Source organism: Entelurus aequoreus, linkage group LG06 (genome assembly GCF_033978785.1).
Source record: "Entelurus aequoreus isolate RoL-2023_Sb linkage group LG06, RoL_Eaeq_v1.1, whole genome shotgun sequence".
Lineage (NCBI taxonomy): Eukaryota > Metazoa > Chordata > Actinopteri > Syngnathiformes > Syngnathidae > Entelurus > Entelurus aequoreus.
In genome coordinates, this window is record NC_084736.1 from 57,263,162 (window position 1) to 57,278,101 (window position 14,940).

The following is a 14,940-nucleotide window of genomic DNA, read 5'->3' on the forward strand; positions in this document are numbered from 1 at the left end:
ACGTCATCATTTGGGTCGTTCCTTCTGTTTTCCACAAAAGTTAGCTCCCCCACTTCTTTGATTTAGTGCTTACAACAGTTTTGTGTATTCCTTTTCATAAGTTACCATAACCGCACAGATCTCCACTTCCAGCCACAAACACAAACAGCCTTTTCCTAAAACAAGAGTCTCTGGTGGACGCAGTCCGTCCAAACAGACCTGCTTTGTTGAGGTGTTAAATCAACAGGGTGACCTCCCCTCCACTCCTTCCTTGGGCCCCCCAATGGCAGGAGATTGATGTCAACAAGGAATTTTGTCCCGTGTTTCCATGCACCCTTCTCAGCACAGAGAGCCCCAGTGAGGCCTGAACGGGTCTGCAGAGCCGTATTAGGAGAGCCCTGGTTCTTGCTGTGCCAGAAACACCCAGATTGTGACGCTGTAAACAAGGAATGCCGCGGAAAACAGTGTTGGCCAAAGTTTGTTTGTGGAGGAAATGCACCACCTTCTTCTGTCAACACGGCAGCGACTGTGAGAAGGAGGTGAAGGCAGGAACGTCATTGGTGTACAGTGTCGTCGCTAGAGGAGAATTTATACCTGATAAATGTGTTTTTCCACCTGTACATGATATCAGTCTGTAACACACTGAAGGAGCAACTTGAATTCACAGAGTCATAGCAAATACTATCATTGCTAATGACTACAGCACAATTATCAACACATTGGTAGTACCATATACAGAACAAAAAAAACATTTGTATATCCAGTAGTATTATGTATATAGTAGTATTATGTAGACAAAATACAATATACAGTACTACACACCAGCTGGTTTGAATGTAAGCTACATCTTAGTTGTAGTTTTCATTAACCAATGTGGAGGTGTAGAAATTACCGTGTAAAATCGCCAATGCTAATCAGTAGCATGTCATGTATGTATATTAGCATCAAGCTATCACATTTTTGGAAAAGTGGAGCCTTAGAATAGAATAGAAAGTACTTTATTGATCCCTGGGGGAAATTCAGCACCACAGTTCGCTCACAATAGACAATAACAATAATAAATAATATAAATAATATAATATATATAATATATTATATATATAATATATGAATAATATAAATATATTCTACATATATTCTACATTTAAGTGCAGTCAAGAAGGAACATATGCATTTTACAGTCTGATGGCTGTCGATATGAAGGACCTCCTGTGTCGTTCCGTGTTGCATTTTGGGTGGTCTGAGCCTTCCACTGAACGTGCTCATTCTCTCCGCAAGGTCCGAGTGTAGTGGGTGGGAGGTGTTGTCCATAATGGCTAGGAGTTTTGCTAGACTTCTCCTCTCTGACACCACCGCCAGAGAGTCTAGCTCCACTCCCACCACGTTACTGGCCGCCTTTACCAGCTTGTCCAGTCTGTTTGCGTCCCTCGCTCTCAGCCCGCTGCCCCAGCAGGCCACGGCGTACAAGAAGGCGCCCGCCACCACCGACTTGTAGAACATCTTCAACATCTTTGTACAGACGTTGAAGGATCCTAGCCTCCTGAGGAAGTAGAGGCGGCTCTGTCCCTTCTTGTAGATTGCCTCAGCGTGTTTTGACCCATTCAGCTTGTTGTCGATGTGTACACCGAGGTATTTATAATCCTCAACCATGTCCACATCCACCCCCCTGATGGAAACAGGGGTCGCCGTAGTACTCCTCCTCCTTCCCAGGTCCACAACCAGCTCCTTGGTCTTCGTCACATTGAGCTGGAGGTGGTTCTTTCCACACCATGTGACAAAGTCCTCCACTAGTGCCCTGTATTCCTCATCATCACCATCCTCAATACACCCCACTATCGCAGAGTCATCAGAAAACTTCTGAAAGTGGCAGGACTCTGAGTGATAGTGGAAATCGGTGGTGTAGATGTTAAAGAGGAAGGGGGAGAGGACTGTGCCCTGCGGGGCCCCGGTGTTGCTGACCAGCCTGTCAGACACACAGTCCTGCAGTCGCACGTACCGTGGTCTGTCAGTCAGGTAATCAACAACCCAGGACACCAAGGGGGCCTCCCCCTGCATCGTCTCCAACTTCACACCTATTAGTCCAGGCCCTATGGTATCGAAAGCACTGGAGAAGTCAAAAATCATGACCCTCACACTGCTTGCAGGCTTGTCTAGATGGGTGTGGGCTCGGTTCAGCAGGTAGATGACTGCGTCCTCCACTCCCAGTCGGGGCTGGTAGGCGAATTGAAGTGGGTCCAGGTGGGGCTTGACTGTAGGGCGGAGTTGTTCCAGGACCATCCATGGTCTTAATGATATGGGATGTTAGAGCCACCGGCCTGCAGTCCTTCAACGTGCTTCCTTACTTTACTTCCGTTGGAGCATTTTGAGTCAATTTCTTTGTTGGTGTTGAAAATTGCAACATTAGCTAGAGGTAATTTGGCTGAATCCGCTCTCAGTGCTGCTGGAGTGATCACCAAGAGTCGGCAATAGGGTGTCACATGACGTCACGTGCACAATTGTATTTCACGTGACTCGGTGCCCGCTAGGACTGGCTGGATTTGGTCGGTGCCAAAAAAAAAAGTATTGGATTCCGTACCCATCCCTAATCGTATCCTCCTATGATGTGTAGTGTAGCATGTTTAGCTAGTCCTCGTCCTCCTTACTTTATTTGCGGCCATAAGGGCGAGAATTAGGGACTTAAAGCGTCTTCACACTAGGACGTTAACGACAACGAGTACGCTACATTGCGTTGAGGACTTTGTCTTGAGCTTGTCGTGTGTCATCAACATGTGTTACCACAATTAAGCGGCAACAGTTAACTAAGTCAACTGTTTCCATGAGAAAAAAAAAAGCTTTGATTTATTTTCTGTTGTTTCAATTAATGGTTCAGTGAGTGTAACAAATCAAAATGGATGAAATCTGGACTAAATGTGTGTTTTCTGCACGGCCTCATAATATAACAATAATATTGAAGCTTCTATTGTCAGCCAAATGGATATTTACCAGTATTCACACCACTTCACTTTTTGTTATGTTACAGCCTTATTCCAAAATGGAATTTATTCATTTTTGTCCTCAAATTTCTATACAATGACATCAAAGTTTTTTTGTGGGTTTTTTTTAGGTTTTTTTGCAAATTTATTAAAAATAAAAAACTAAGAAATGACATGTGCATACGTTTTTGCAGCCTTTGCCATGAAGCTCAAAAGTGAGTTCAGGTGCATCCTGTTTTAACTGATCTTCCTTGAGATGGTTTCAACAGCTTCATTGGAGTCCACCTGTGGTAAATTCAGTTGAGTGGGCACCATTTGAACAAACCAAGTTTGAAGTCAAAGGAAATGTCCGCACTTTAAGATCAAGGGCCGGGAGGTGGCAGTAGTGGAGCAGTATAAGTACCTGGGAGTCCCCTTGAACAGCAGACTGGACTGGAAGGACAACAGTAAAAGCTGCTTACAAGAAGGGCATGAGCAGACTCTTTTACCTGAGGAAGCGTATGTCCTTTAATGTGTGCAGCAAACTGTTGGAGATCTTTTATCAGTCTGTTGTGGCCAGTGCCCTGTACTTTGCAGTGGTTTGTTGGGGGAGCAGCACCAGCAAAAGGGACTTAAACCGGATTGACAAACTGATCAGAAAAGCCGGCCAAACTATTGGCACACAGTTGGAGGCGTTTGTGTCAGTGAGGGACAGAGGACACTGGACAAACTGCTCGCCATCATGGACAATCCTCCACCGCTGGAGCTCATACTCCAACAGGTTCCTTCAGCTTTGGTCCCACTGTGATCCATTCAAGAACTCCTTCATTCCACACTCCATCCAGCTGTATAATCACTCGCCATACAGCAATAGATGATATCTGTCTATTACCTGACACCTTCTATGTTAGCTACCTCTCTTTGTTTATAATGTATAATTTCTGCTGGATCTACTCTCTATTTTATGCTGCCCTTTTTTTGCTGCAGCTGTTACATACACTGTAATATTGTACATGGTAATTGGGATTTGTTATATATTGTATATATTATATAAAAATATAATACAATATAATATATTAGTATATATTATATACTGTATATATAATATGTAAATATTACATATATTTTATATTTTGTAATGCTACTATGGTACATTTTTAGTCTACTTTACATCTGCATTATACTTTCTATTCTTACCCTTTACATCCTTTGTAACTGAGCTACTGTGTGGAACAATTTCCCTTGTGGATCAATACAGTTTGTCTAAGTCTAAGAATGGTACAGAAAAATATCTGCTGCTTTGAAGGTTACAATGAGCACAGTGGCCTCCACCCGGATGCACTTAAAGTACAATACTTAAGTACTTTTTGGGGCGCAACAAAAAAAACAAACAATTAACTATAAACTACTGCCATCTAACGCCTTGGACTTGCAATTGCAATTGAAACTTCATCTCATACTTGGGAATGATAATATGATGATATAAAACTAAATATAACTGGACAAGAGTTATCATAATCAGCTCTTGTGTTTTTTTTATTGTATTATCAAAAACAGTTAATATTTATTAACACACACAAAAGTACCGAAAATTGGTGCCGTTGAGTACCAATATCGATTTCCAGCTACCGGGAATTGGTACCGAATGGGTTCAAATGTGAACGGTACTCATCCGTAGATACAATAAGCCATGCTAATCGCTAAACTAGAGCCCTTGGATGTAAACAGGGGTGGGCGGCTCGATACAAATATCGCCAGCAACGATACCAAGTACAATATCAGCATATGGTCGATACTACAGAGATTAGATCAATATTTTTAATCTTGTGATTACCTCCTATCCCACAGGATTCTCACAGGAATCCTGTGACCTGTGGGATTCCCGAAAAAATGTCAGCATCTAGTACCCATCTCTAGCCAGTACTAGTTTTCTCAGGGTTGTTGACAAAAAGATTTAATGGATTACATTCTGGAACCCACTTCACTTGTCTATGAAGTGATTTAGAATAGTCACAAGTGGAAAACCCAAAGGTTAAAAAAGGATTGTCTCTACTCAACTTTATTTTAAAAGCACCAAAAAACGATCTTAATTTGCAGTCTTTGTACGCAGTTTGCCTCCAAAATGCAACATGACCCAATTAAAGACAAAAAAAGCTTCCACAAAGAAAAGTTTGAGTGAAGTAGGCTTTGTGGGAAAAGCAACGTGCACTGACCATGAACACAGCTAATGGATATTGCCATGAATAATGAAAAGATACATATATATATGGCCTCTCCTATAGGATACATGTGACATCATTTAGGTCGCTTCAAAAAAGACTTCATAACAGCAAAAAGTTGGGGGTAACTTTATTGTCACTGCACTTAAAAAGTACAAGAAAATAGTTGTATTTTCCAGTACAACCCGACCAAAAACAGACATACAATACACGGGTATTAGGAACAGGAAGGCTGATGGAGAAAGTCTGATTCTTATTCATAACAATTGTGAATCGATGAAATAAAACTCAAATTTTTTTTTTTTAATCTGTCCTGTCCAGCCACTTATATTGTTGATGTAGATGATCTATATCTGCTGCACAGATACTTCTCTTGTTGCCGTGTTTGTATTTGACTTTAGTAAATGTTCGCAAAAGCCTTTTAATAAACAAAACCAGTTTTCTTTTAAGTAACATAGAAATGTATCAGAGCTAATTATCTATTAATGTAGTTCATCATAGAACTGGCAACCAATGTTATTCAAGCAGGGATTTTGAATCGACAATCACTTTTGAATCGAATCGTGACTCCTAAGAATGGAATCGAATGGTGCCCCAAGACTTACAGACCGAGCGGAAAGGTGAACGTAGGGGGGGACAAACTAAGATCCTATGGGGGGGCTCAGTTTGAGACTAGAAAAAAACCACGAGCAACATAAGCACATATTACGACACACAAAACTCGAGACTTGCAACATAGGGGATGGGGCGCACACCCGGCCCCAAGCTGCCGCCATCAGGGGCGCTGCTACATTAGCCATCATACGGCGGGGTAGGGGAAGCGACATAGGAGAGTGGGGTACAGATGTCCTGTTACCATTACTCCGAATAGGTAGATGTCTTCAAAGAGATTATTGGTTAAACATTGCAATAAACAACAACTTTTATGGGAAAAGCCATTTACAATGTATGTTCCTAATCCACAATCATGTACTAAACATGGATGATAAACGTGTAGGAGCAGAACTGCACTTAGAGCGGAGTGGGGAGACATGCTTCAGACATGCCTACTCTTACAGTAAGTGGAACATTTAATATTAAGCACCATAGCCCAGCATTTTGATCTTTATCAATAAATCATGCTTAGACAAACAATTGAGGAAGAACCTCTTATGTTATGAATCATTTACAATAGCATGGAAATGTATCATTCAGAAGCAAATGCACATTTGATTAATATGGAATGTAATGAGTTTATTACAATTAATTTTTTTTTTTACCTTTAGACATTGTTATTTCATGTTTAATGTAATGTCACTTGTAAATTGAAATGTACTAAAACTAGTTAGGTCTGTCAAACGATGAAAGTAATTAATCACAATGAATCGCATTGTCCCAACTCCAATTAAATCATGATTAATCGCAGATTGAGGTGTTTTATCTTCATTTAATAAGAGTACCTTAGACAGATCATTTTCAAGTTTTGAATATGATCAACATTGGCCCGGACAATTTGTTGGCTTTACGCATTTTGTTTTATTAAACATACTTTTTTAAACAGCTCAACATAAACTGGACAGGGCTAATGTTAGCATATATAAAACAAACAAAAAAATAATCTACAACTTACCGCAACATGCTTTCTCTAGTTGGAAGTAGAATTCTTTTAGGCTGAAATGTCAAAATTTGTACTGACACATGGTGATATAAATGTTCATTTTCATACATTGTGTATTCTTACTGCGAGTCACTGTTTTCTTTGGATATGCGCTACACATGTTACTAATTAGAATTATATATGGCGATTTTAACACCTCCAAATTTGGTAATGAAAACTACAACTAAGATGAACGATACAATAAAAAGTACAATACTTAGAGTATAAATACTATGTAAGGCGTAACAAAAGACTGGATTCATCTAGGGCTGGACGATATAACGATATCAAAATGTACAGCGATATCAATAAAAATGTGTTTGATATATATATTTTTTTTCGTTGAAAGAAAGTAAGTTGCGAACAAAGTTGGTTGCATGAACACGCTACAGTCAATCAGGTAACAGTATTTGTCAAGCTTGGTTGTGCCATCTCGTTGTCTCGCAGTTGATTCTTTGCAAGGAGGGAGAAAATAAAGTAAAAATGAGTGCTGCAGAGAGCGAATAAATTCTTGATAAAACAAGAAGTTTTACCAACGGGTTTTGGGATTTTGCTTTAAAATGGGCCGTAGTCAGACAAATGTGTCTGTAAATGAGGCAAGACCAGTCATACTACACTCATCCTTTAGAGCAGTGTTTTTCGACCACTGTGCCGCGGCACACTAGTGTGCCGTGAGATACAGTCTGGTGTGCCGTGGGAGATTATGTAATTTCACCTAATTGGGTTAAAAATATTTTTTTGCAAACCAGTAATTATAATCCGCAATGTCTAGAGCTCGGCAGAGTAACTGTGTAATACTCTTCCATATCAGTAGGTGGCAGCAGGTAGCTAATTGCTTTGTAGATGTCGGGAACATGGTTTGTCGAGATCACAATATGCGGGAGGCAGCGTGTGGGGAAAAAGGTATCTAACACTTAAAACAAAAATACACAAAAGGCGAGTGCCGCTAAGTGCCGCTAAGAAAAGGCATTGAAGCTTAGGGATGGCTATGCAAAACGAAACTAAAACTGAACGGGCTGCAAAGTAAACAAAAACAGAATGCTGGACGACAGAAAAGACTTACAGCGTGTGGAGCAGACGGTGTCCACAAAGTACATCCGTACATGACATGACAATCAACAATGTCCCCACAAAGAAGTATAGCGTCCGTACAACTTGAATAGTCTTGATTGCAAAAACAAAGCAGGTGTGGGGAATAGCGTTCAAGGAAGACATGAAACTGCTACAGAAAAATACCAACAAAAGAGGAAAGGCCTAAAACACTACACACAGGAAAACACCAAAAAACTCAAAATAAGTCACGGCGTGATGTGAAATGTCGTGACAGTACACCTACTTTGAGACGAGCTATAGTGATGCATAGGGATGATGTTCGAAAACCGGTTCTCCTGATTGTTCGATAAGAAAATAACGATTTCATGGATTTGAATCCCTTTTTGAGAAATGGTTCCCGTTATCGAAGCCACTATAGTAAAGAAAAAAATTTGATTCTTTATTTGAATCCCTGGGAACGAATCCCGTGTCACAGGAAATGTCCTGTGGCACGTCACAGGAAATGACGTAGCTCAGTCATTCGGCGGCAGATACAGAAGCAGCAACAACAACGAACCGGGAAAAACGCTCCAAGGCATGGCTTAACTTACTAAGAAATACAACGAGGAAACGGCTATCTGCAATTATTGCCAGGCTTCGCTTTCCTGTAAGGAGAGCAGTACAACAAATATGTTGAAACATGTTCAGGCCGTACACAACCTGAAGGTTAGAGAAACGTGTCGTGTCTTCGACACGTGGAGAAGCAGCGACAGAGATGACGAAGTACGCCCCTCTTCCTCTGCTTCAACCTGCAGTCCCAGTGATAGTGCCGGTGAGTAACTAACGTTAACTGTTGCCGGTTAATTTCCATATCTGCTCACTTGTAGCCTTTAGGCTAAAATAACATTACCTCTTATGTCAACCAGGACTGCAGTAATGTTAGCTAGACTAACGTTACCTAAGTCAGTGGCTAACGGTAACGTTAGCCTTTTTGCATGTGTCTGATAATGTTAATGGTATCTTGTAGCCTACACCACTCCAGAGTTTGCAGGTCTGTCTAATAAACTAGTGCTTGCAAGATGTGAATTAAGATAATGTTAACGTTATCCTATTTCAGATGATGACATTCATGACAGCCAGTGACCAGGGCAGTGTTTCCTTTGTAGTACAGAGGGTTAACCCATTTACCATGGCGAGGTATAAGCATTGACCATGGCGAGGTATAACGCAGAGCGCAGCAAGATGAGTGAGGAGGAGAGTAACAACATTACTCGCAAGCTAACGAGAATGATGGTGAAAAATCTCCTCCCCTTCAACTTGGTGAACACAGACGAATACAAGTAGGTTAATAATTGTAATTTGCTGACATGTAATGGAGCAAAAAGTAAACAACACCATTACTCTGAGATTTGTTTCAAATGTAAAGTGCTGTACAATAAAAATTAATGCAGGATTTTCCCTGCATGTATTTTTCTTAGGTGGCCCACTTAAAGGCCTACTGAAACCAACTACTACCGACCACGCAGTCTGATAGTTTATATATCAATGATGAAATCTTAACATTGCAACACATGCCAATATGGCCGGGTTAACTTATAAAGTGCAATTTTAAATTTCCCGCGAAACTTCTGGTTGAAAACATCTATGTATGATGACGTATGCGCGTGACGTGAATGGTTGAAACGGAAGTATTCGGACCAATTGGATCCAATACAAAAAGCTCTGTTTTCATCGCAAAATTCCACAGTATTCTGGACATCTGTTTTGGTGAATCTTTTGCAATTTGTTTAATGAACAATGAAGACTGAAAAGAAGAAAGCTGTAGGTGGGATCGGTGTATTAGCGACTGACTACAGCAACACAACCAGGAGGACTTTGAGATGGATAGCAGACGCGCTATCCGACACTAGCCGCCGACCGCATCTATGATCGGGTGAAGTCCTTCGTCGCTCCGTCGATCGCTGGAACGCAGGTGAGCACGGGTGTTGATGAGCAGATGAGGGCTGGCGTAGGTGGAGCGCTAATGTTTTTATCATAGCTCTGACGAAGTCCCGTAGCTAAGTTAGCTTCAATGGCGTCGTTAGCAACAGCATTGTTAAGCTTCACCAGGCTGGAAAGCATTAACCGTGTAGTTACATGTCCATGGTTTAATAGTATTGTTGATTTTCTGTCTATCCTTCCAGTCAGGGGTTTATTTCTTTTGTTTCTATCTGCATTTAAGCCCGATGCTATCACGTTAGCTCCGTAGCTAAAGAGCTTCGCCGATGTATTGTCGTGGAGATAAAAGTCACTGTGAATGTCCATTTCGCGTTCTCGACTCTCATTTTCAAGAGGATATAGTATCCGAGGTGTTTTAAAATACAAATCCGTGGTCCACAATAGAAAAGAGAAAATGTGGAATCCAATGAACCCTTGTACCTAAGTTACGGTCAGAGCGAAAAAAGATACGTCCTGCACTGCACTCTAGTCCTTCACTCTCACGTTCCTCATCCACAAATCTTTCATCCTCGCTCAAATTAATGGGGTAATCGTCGCTTTCTCGGTCCGAATCGCTCTCGCTACATTGTAAACAATGGGGAAATGTGAGGAGCCCTTCAACCTGTGACGTCACGCTACTTCCGGTACAGAGAAGGCTTTTTTTATCAGCGACCAAAAGTTGCAAACTTTATCGTCGATGTTCTCTACTAAATCCTTTCAGCAAAAATATGGCAATATCGCGAAATGATCAAGTATGACACAAAGAATGGATCTGCTATCCCCGTTTAAATAAAAAAAATTAATTTCAGTAGGCCTTTAAAGGCCTACTGAAACCCACTACTACCGACCACGCAGTCTGATAGTTTATATATCAATGATGAAATCTTAACATTGCAACACATGCCAATACGGCCGGGTTAACTTATAAAGTGCAATTTGAAATTTCCCGGGAAATATCCGGCTGAAAACTTCTTGGTATGATGACGTTTGCGCGTGACGTCACAGGTTGAAGCAGACATTTTGGAATAGCCAGCTTAAGTCGTCTGTTTTCATCACATAATTCCACAGTATTCTGGACATCTGTGTTGTTGAATCTTTTGCAATTTGTTTAATGGACAATGAAGACGGCAAAGAAGAAAGCTGTAGGTGGGATCGGTGTATTAGCGGCTGGCTACAGCAACACAACCAGGAGGACTTTGAGTTGGATAGCAGACGCGCTATCCGACGCTAGCCGCCGACCGCACCGATGATCGGGTGAAGTCCTTTGTCGCGCCGTCGATCGCTGGAACGCAGGTGAGCACGGGTGGTGATGAGCAGTTGAGGGCTGGCGTAGGTGGAGAGCTAATGTTTTTAGCCTAGCTCTGTCGAGGTCCCATAGCTAAGTTAGCTTCAATGGCGTCGTTAGCAACAGCATTGCAAGGCTTCGCCAGGCTGGACAGCATTAACCGTGTGGTTACAGGTCCAGGGTTTAGTTTGGTGTCTCTTGATAGTAGAAGTAAAAATAGCATTGTTTATCTTCTGTCTATCCTTCCAGTCAGGGGCTTATTTCTTCTGTTTCTATCCGCAGTTAAGCACAATGCTATCTTGTTAGCTCCGAAGCTAAAGTGCTTTACCGATGTATTGTCGTGGAGATAAAAGTCACTGTGAATGTCCATTTCGAGAACCATTTCGCGTTCTCGACTCTCATTTTCAAGAGGATATAGTATCGGAGGTGGTTTAAAATACAAATCCGTGACCCACAATAGAAAAAGGAGAAAGTGTGGAATCCAATGAGCCCTTGTACCTAAGTTACGGTCAGAGCGAAAAAAGATACACCCTGGCGTCCTGCATTGCACTCTAATCCTTCACTGTCACTTTCCTCATCCACAAATCTTTCATCCTCGCTCAAATTAATGGGAAAATCGTCGCTTTCTCGGTCAGAATCGCTCTTGCTGCTGGTGGCCATGATTGTAAACAATGTGCAGATGTGAGAAGCTCCACAACCGGTGACGTCACGCGCATATCGTCTGCTCCTTCCGGTACAGGCAAGGCTTTTTTATCAACGACCAAAAGTTGCGAACTTTATCGTCGATGTTCTCTACTAAATCCTTTCAGCAAAAATATGGCAATATCGCGAAATGATCAAGTATGACACATAGAATGGATCTGCTATCCCCGTTTAAATAAGAAAATCTCATTTCAGTAGGCCTTTAAAGGCACTAACAGTCAATAGTTTTTTTTATTTTTTTTATTTTTTTGGGTAACAACAGTCAATATTTATTTATTTATTCTATTTCATTTTCTTCTTAAAAAATTAAAGTGAGCTTTTGTTAAACCAAGTATCGTGTGTTTTTTTTGCATATACAACAACCTATCTGGATTCGATAAGAGAATCGACAAGGAATCGGTTCGATAAGAGGATTCGATAATGGCATCGAAATCGATAATTTCTTAACAAACATCATCCCTGGTGATGCATGGTTGGTTATGGTTTGAATTCATACCCAACAATTGCGAGAACAACTTTTTATTTTCAATATCGGCTAATGAGTTTCATTTTTTTTATGTTTTCTGCAGGTGGTGTGCCTCAGAATTTTTTCAATGAAAAAAAATGTGCCTTGGCTCAGAAAAGGTTGAAAAACACTGCTTTAGAACACAGCCGTGACTTCTTGGAACTCAACCCGTAGAACATAGTTGTTCTCAGGTTTCAGCATTTCTTATGTATTCCTTATTTGTACACCTTAATTCTAAAAGGTGTTCAATAACAAGTAGTTACTGTATTAAGATGACTTTTACTTGAGTCATACTACCTTATAGTAACAGTACTCTTGAGTACATTTACTCTAATTAAAATAAATGAAGTGTTTAATATAAGACAGGTGTGTATCTTGTCATGAATGCTGTATACATAACATGAGGAACCTGTGGAGAGGTTAAAATAAAGCCTAGAGGGAGTTGAGCAAATGTTTGGATAACATATGGAGACCTGCTGCTTTCTTTTGGCACACTCCAGCGGTCAGCCAAGCTTCCTATTTCCCTTTTGGAGCGTGTGAGGCACAACATAATCTGCAGGTAGACATGTCATTACTTCATTGACGGGAAAGGCAAGGGAGCACGTGGTGTGGCCAGTGACTGGTCACGGATTGGGTTTCATCTGGTCTATTGTGAGTCACTGAATACCAAGTGACACAGTCATGAGTCAGTGATAGTGTGCACAAAAGGGCACGGCAACACTCCACAAATGCAATTGAAAACATAATAGCAAAGGCATTAGTGACACAGACTAAACAAGTCAGCTCCTTTTTCCACACATGGGGGATGCTGTTAAGGTTTTCATGAGACCGCTGATGGAATTCTATAAAAGCAAAGCAATGTTTTTAAGCTTGTGCACATATTTTAAGGAGTGTGATATTTCTACTTAGAGAGACAATTTATTGTATAATAAACAAAACAACAAAAATAAATAGGCCCAGGCCGGTATGAGTTTCTGACAGTAAACAAATATCACGGTATTATCATTACAGCGATAAAATGCGATATTATTAAATGTCTTTGTTGTCTTCTTCTAGCCGTCCATAGCGTTGCTACTTGTGTGGATTCATCATTAATCACTCCAAGGAACGTTTGTAAGTTTCACAGTATAACTATAACTATTTATACTTACTGAAGCCTCCCAAATGTGATGTCTGTAGGAATGTTTTCATGCATATTTGTACGTGCTATCGTAATAAAATGAAGCTAGCGTTGTTAGCATTAGCTTATATGCTAACACATTTACAAATGTGTGTTAGTGTTATTAACTTACAATGGCATTCTTTTTGTATTGTTTCAGTTTCACAAATTCCTCAGTAAATTCACCTACACGTCACCGTGGAGTTAATGAGTCTGTTTAGCTGATTGGAGAGTTAGCTTCCGCAGCTAGTGGGTCCATGACGATGACTTCTGTTTGTTTGATCAGCTGTTTTACTGCTGTGTTACAGGCACCGTTTGAAAACAATTAAACATTTATATTAGGGTGGTCCCGATACCAATATTTAAAAAAATCTTAGGGTACATTAAACATACAGTATGTTTGGAATTCTTTCCCATTATTGCTCGATGTACAGCTTAAGTTGTTCAACAGTCTCCGTTGTGGTATTTTAGGCTTCATATTGCGCCACATATTTTCAATGGGAGACAGATCTGACTACAGGCAGGCCAGTATAGTACCCACACTCTTTACTACAAAGCCACACTGTTGTAACACATGCAGAATGTGGCTTGGCATTGTCTTTCTGAAATAAGCAGGGGCGTCCATGAAAAAGACGTTACTTGGATGGCAACATACAGTATGTTGCTCTAAAACCTGTATGTACCTTTCAGCATGAACCTTTTGATGATATTACAGACCTTAGATGGTCAAATCCCTAAATTATTTGCAATAGCTCATTGAGAAATGTTGTTCTTAAACTGTTTGACAATTTGGTCACGCATTTGTTCACAAAGTGGTGACCCTCGCCCCATCTTTGTTTGTAAATGACTTAGCATTTCATGGAAGCTGCTTTTATACCCAATCATGGCAACCATCTGTTCCCAATTAGCCTGTTCACCTGTGGGATGTTCCAAATAAGTGTTTGATTAGCATTCCTCAACTTTCTCAGTCTTTTTTGCCACTTGTGCCAACTTTTTTGAAACATGTTGCAGGCATTAAATTCCAAAAGAGCTAAAATTTGCAAAACAAAGTTTACCAGTTTGAACTTTAAATATCTTGTCTTTGCAGTGTATTCAATTGAATATAAGTTGAAAAATATTTGAAAATCATTGTATTCTGTTTTTTGTCAATTTACACAATGTGCCAACTTCACTGGTTTTGTGTTTTGTACATTGGTCATATTCAAAGTCCTCATGTGTCCAGGGACATATTTCTTAAGTTAATGAACATAATATGAATTTTTTTCAAAAAGGAAAAAATATTTAATGACGATAAAAAATATCAATGTACTCATAGTAGTATCGATGAGATACACTATTGTACTTGGTATCATTACAGTGGATGTCAGGTGGAAATCTACCCATGGCATTTGTTTACATTCAGGCGCGCTAGCTTTTGTTAGCAGTGATGCCGGTGAGCTATTGTATCCTCCTACGATGTGTGGGGAAGCATGTTTAGCTATTCATCGTCCTGCAG

The 14,940-nt window shown here is 40.5% G+C and overlaps 1 protein-coding gene across 2 annotated transcripts in view; it reads right to left on the reverse strand.

Moving 5' to 3' along the window:
- Positions 1-318: 318 nt before the first annotated feature.
- LOC133652372 (ADP-ribosylation factor-like protein 15) overlaps positions 319-14,940 on the reverse strand; it is a 285,034-nt gene continuing 270,412 nt past the window's right edge. The window contains exon 6 of one of the 2 annotated variants that reach the window (XM_062051057.1): positions 319-555. In XM_062051057.1, coding sequence (XP_061907041.1) covers positions 367-555 — 189 coding nt within the window. In that variant the 3' untranslated portion in view covers positions 319-366. The remainder of the gene's footprint in view (positions 556-14,940) is intronic. The other variant, XM_062051058.1, reaches the window with a different exon arrangement.